Here is a 5071-nt window from a genome sequence, read left to right on the forward strand (position 1 = left end):
AGTCGGCCCCAACTCATAGCGACCCCTCCTTGGGTTTCCGAGGCAGTTATCACTACGGAAGTAGGATTGCCCAACCTTCCTTCCGAGGAGTGGCTTATAAACCAAAAAAAAAAAAAAAGTGACTCTATAGGGTTTCTACAACTATAAATCTTTACAGAAGCAGTCTGCCTCAGCTTTCTCCCTTTTGGTTAGCAGCCAAATGCTTTAACCACTACACCATCAGAGCCCCTCATTAGCCATTCGGGGGGGGGGGGACCTCACTGCCATCGAATCAATTGAGATTCATAACGACCCTCCTTAGGTTTCCAAGGCGGTATCACTACAGAAGTAGATTGCCCAACCTTCCTTCCAAGGAGTGACTGGTGGGTTTGAACGGCCAGCCTTCTGGTTAGCAGTCAAATGCCTTGGGCACTATGCCACCAGAGCTCCTACCTCACCATAAAGAAAACAAAAATCTTCAAAAATGGACCAGTAAGTAACATCATGATAAATGCAGGAAAGATTGAGGTTGTGAAAGATTTCATCTTACTTGGGTCCACAATCAACACCCACAGAAACAGCAGTCAAGAAGTCAGATGACGCATAGCACTGGGCAAATCTGCTGCAAAAGACCTCTTTAAAGTGCTAAACAGCAAAAATATCACTTTGAAGACTAAGGTACGCCTAACCTAAGCCATGTTATTTTCAATCACCTCATATGCATATGAAAACTAGACAATGAATAAGAAAGACCAAAGAAGAAATGATGCCTTTGAATTGTAATATTGGCAAACAATACTAAAAATACAATGGACTGCCAGAAGAATGAACAAATCTGTCCTGAAAGAAGTGTGGCTGGAATGATCCTTGGAAACAAGAATGGCCAGAGTTTGTCTCAACTACTTTGATCATGTCGTCAGAAGGAACCAATCCCTGGAGAAGGCTATCATGCTTGGTAAAGCGGAAGGTCAGACAAAAAAGAAAGGTCCTCAACAAGATGGACTGACACAACGGTGCAGGTCTGGGTGGTGTTTCATTCTGTTGTACACAGGGTTGCGACGAGTTGGAATCAACTCAATGGCACCTAATAACCACAGTCCATAAGGACAATGTTTTACATCCTACTTTGGTGGGTAGCAACTGGAGTCTTGAAAACCAGCAAGTGACCATCTAAGATATAACTACTGGTCTCTTCTCATCCAGAGCAAAGAAGAGTGAAGAAAACCAAACACTCAAGGAAACTATTAGTCCAAAGGACTATTGAACCACATGATCCACAGCCTTCACTAACCTGAGACTAGAATTAGATGGTTCCTGGCTACCACTACCAACAGATCTCATCAGAATCAAAATATCAAGTCCTGGACAAGAGTGGGAGAAAAATGTAGAGCAAAATTCAAAATCATAAAAAGAACCAGACTTACTGGTCTGATAGAGGTAAGTAGAACCCAAGACTATGGCCCTGAGACATCCCTCAAATACAGAACTGAATCCACTCCCAGAAATGACCTTTCAGCCAAACATTAGACACGCTTATAAAGTCAACAATAACATTTGTGACTAACATGGCCCTCAGAACAAATCAACCATACAAAACCAAAGGGGCAGCATTTGTCCAAAAACAAATTTCAGAAGGCAGAAAAGTGCAGGAAAGATGGGTGAATGAAACTGGGAATCCTAGGAAGAAAGTGCTGTTACATTGAGGGGATGGTAACTAATGGCATGAAGCAAAATGTGTATAAATTGTTGAATGGGAAACTAATTTGCTCTGCAAACTTTTACCCAACCACAACAAATGTTTTTAAAAAAAAAAAAAAGATTAAAGATTATGTTAGAGCTGAGTTCTTACAATATTACAATATAGTTAGTTAAACTAAAAACAATTTTACAAGCTACAAGAATTCAAAGTTAAAGCTAACATATTCACATCATTTTCAATACTATGTAGTTTTCAATATTATAAAATACATGATTTTACTTTTAGCATCTTTCAAAAAATAAACAGTGTAGGATGACCAAGAATATTATAAAAGTTTTTCTCTATAGTTTTAAGCTTTACCATATTAATAGAACATGTGATTCTAATATTACATCATTTATCATTTACAAAATCCACAGAAAAAATTAATCTTACTTAGACACTACTATTGCCTCCTTGATACCTACTCCTCCCTTATTCCTTGTTAACATCTATAATTCTGTTTGAGACAAGCACTGTGTAGACAGAGTCTCAGGAAATGGATCATGATTTAGATAAGCCAACCAGGACAATGCTTCTCACTACTTTCTCAATCTCCTTTGTAGGCAGGAATGACCATGAGACTCAGTTCTGACCAAGGAAACCAAAGGGGAAGCCTCTGCTTTCCTAATAAAAGGGAACAGTTACAGCTTGCACCTCCTTTCTTCCTGCCTCAAATTCAGATATTAAATGGACATTTTTGTGACCGTGAAGAAAAATAAGAGAATTGGAGTGAAATTTCCCCTTAACTATCACAACAGTGTTGAGCAGATGATTTAATGCCAGCCACAGCCTACCTCCAGTGGTTGCAATTTTAGAAAAATAAACTGTCATTTGGTTAAGCCCTTATACTCAGTTGAGTTTTCTATTATTTGCAGCTAAATACATTCTAACAATGTCAGAGAGGCCCAAGTCCAAATTCAGCTCCACTGTATAATCTTAGGCAAGTTATATAATCTTTCTTAGTCTTAATTACCTAATCTAAAAAATAAGGATATGTCAAATAATCCTTATGTGGTTACTGTGGGATTATTGTGTGAAAATTTTTAAAAGTGCCAAAAATACTATGAAAATCCCAAAAACAATGAAGTGCTGATGTACTTCTCAGGGTATACCCTTTAAAATGAAAGCTCTAAAAAAGGCAATGCTACATTTTCTGTTTTTTTTTTCCCTAATAGATCAAGGTGGCCCTATGAATTTCATTAAGAGCTTGAACTGATGTTTTTCAGGGAAGAACTCAAAGAAGAAAAACAAAGCACGTATATAAAAAACAAATTAAAATTTTTATATCAATATATTTCAAAGACCAGAATGCCTTTGTCAAATGGCATTTCTTACTTAATGTGTTTTCTTCTCCAAACCATAATTACAAAAAAACTGTCAATACTTCTCCCTCGACAATCTTACTTGGTTGTGGTTCTGCTTCTGCTGTCCGGTTTGTCTGTCCTCCACTGATATCAGGTAATCTACTAGGGCTGCTGCTCTTTGGTCTGTTGTCTAAAGTACTAAGATGAAAAACACAGGAAAAGCAGCCTTTATAATATTCAAATAGAAAATAACATGGACTCTGATTCCTACAGTGATCTGCTCTCCACCCTAACTCATCCAACGATATCAGAAATCTGATGTGTAGCTTACAGAAACTCAGGTTAAAATATGAAAGAGATAAACTTGAAATGGATACTGAACTTAATAAAGTAAAATGTTGTAACTATAAAAAATGTATGGAAAAAATATATATAGACTTTCATCATAGTTTCTCAAGTCCATTACACTCAATTAGCACCTAGAAGTCAAACAATTATATAAAATAGCAATTTCGTATTTCACATGTGAGTCACCACATGAAAATACTAACTCAGATGAAATTTCATCCTGCTAACAAATTTGACAGACCTATGGCAGTAAGAGGGAGCTCTGGTAGCGTAGTACCTAAGGCACTTGACTGCTAACCAAAAGGCTGGCCGTTCAAACCCCCCAGCCACTCTTCAGAAGGAAGATGGGGCAATCTACTTCCGTAGTGATACAGCCTTGGAAACCCAAGGAGGGGTCGCTATGAGTCAGGTCCGACTCGACGGCACATAACAACAACAATGGCAGGAAGGACCATAATAATGAGCCTGTGACAGTTTTAAATGTGTAAAACACCAAACAAATTTTATGGGGGAGCGGAGAGCATGTTAGTTAACAATTTGGCTCTTTATGTAATTATCACATAAAATTTATAAAGTAAAGTGGCAACTTTCTTATTCCAAAGTTAGTATTTTTTTAAACTAAAATAGTAAAGAGAATCAAAAAAAAGTTAAAAGTTTTAACCTACAACATACAATCTATATTGAACAGACAATTATGAGAAACATATACCCTAAGAGACTACTTAGGATTTTTCACTATAATTGAATTTTGTTTTATCAATTGTCATTTGAAATATGAGTGCCATTATCTAAATCTTAGAAATTTTCATGCTAATAAAATACTGTAATTAAACTGAAGTGCTAGTACTTAGAAAATCAGGATAAAACTGAAAGAAATACATTCTACTCAGTCATGCATTACCTATTTGTTTGAAGCCCTTCTTCCGCACTGTTCCACAGAGTCGCTTTGGACAACTCCTCTAAGGCATTTCGGTATTCTTTACAACTTCAGATAAAAACAGATTGAAACTGTTAAACATTAAGCTTTTCTTTCAAAATGAAACAGATGCAACAGAACAAGCTTTGCATTACAGAAATACAACCATTATGCAGAAGTGTCCATAATTAAACAAACACATTTGGGTTAACTAACAAAGTGAGCAAGTAGAAGTTTCATGAGGAAAGTTGATGTCTTCACACAAAATAACACAAAATACAACCCACAAGCAAGTCATCATCTTAATGACTGCAAAGGCGTACTAACATTTAGATCAAATGCCTTCAGAGGATGAACAAGTATTTTCTAAGTATGAAACTTCAGGGTTTATTACAACATAGTGGAAAAGAAGTTGATAATGTTTTCCCACTTCAAGGTACTGAACTTTAAGGGAAAAAAAATGTTTTAAATGTATTGGCCAGAAAAATCCTTCAATTCTTGTACTCATCATTCATGATGACTTATCATCAGTCATCACTGAGATGTCACAGAACAAGAGAGGCATCTTAAGGGATGTTATTTTTCCAAGACATTACAGATAGGTGACAGCAAATAGAATAACTGCTCCCTAAGAGTGCAAAAGATATTTCTGATTCAGTTGACTTTCCTACTTATCTATTGCAGTGTAGTAAATTACTTTGTGTGGGTTTTCTACCCATAAGTCTTTGTAAACTCCAAGGTGGGATTTGCTATGAGCAACTGAGGAGCTCCTGATTGCTGAAG

General features: G+C 36.7%; 1 protein-coding gene across 1 annotated transcript in view; it reads right to left on the reverse strand.

Moving 5' to 3' along the window:
- Nucleotides 1-5071, reverse strand: part of PIKFYVE (phosphoinositide kinase, FYVE-type zinc finger containing) — a 90781-nt gene that overhangs the window by 16028 nt on the left and 69682 nt on the right. Inside the window, exons 33-34 of the mRNA XM_042782698.1 lie at nt 4274-4357; nt 3125-3222 (exon numbers count right to left, since the gene is read on the reverse strand). Coding sequence (XP_042638632.1) covers nt 3125-3222; nt 4274-4357 — 182 coding nt within the window. The remainder of the gene's footprint in view (nt 1-3124; nt 3223-4273; nt 4358-5071) is intronic.

The sequence above is a fragment of the Orycteropus afer genome, unplaced genomic scaffold (assembly GCF_000298275.1).
Source record: "Orycteropus afer afer isolate SDZICR_OR568_19922 unplaced genomic scaffold, OryAfe1.0 scaffold00002, whole genome shotgun sequence".
In the NCBI taxonomy this organism is placed as follows: domain Eukaryota; kingdom Metazoa; phylum Chordata; class Mammalia; order Tubulidentata; family Orycteropodidae; genus Orycteropus; species Orycteropus afer.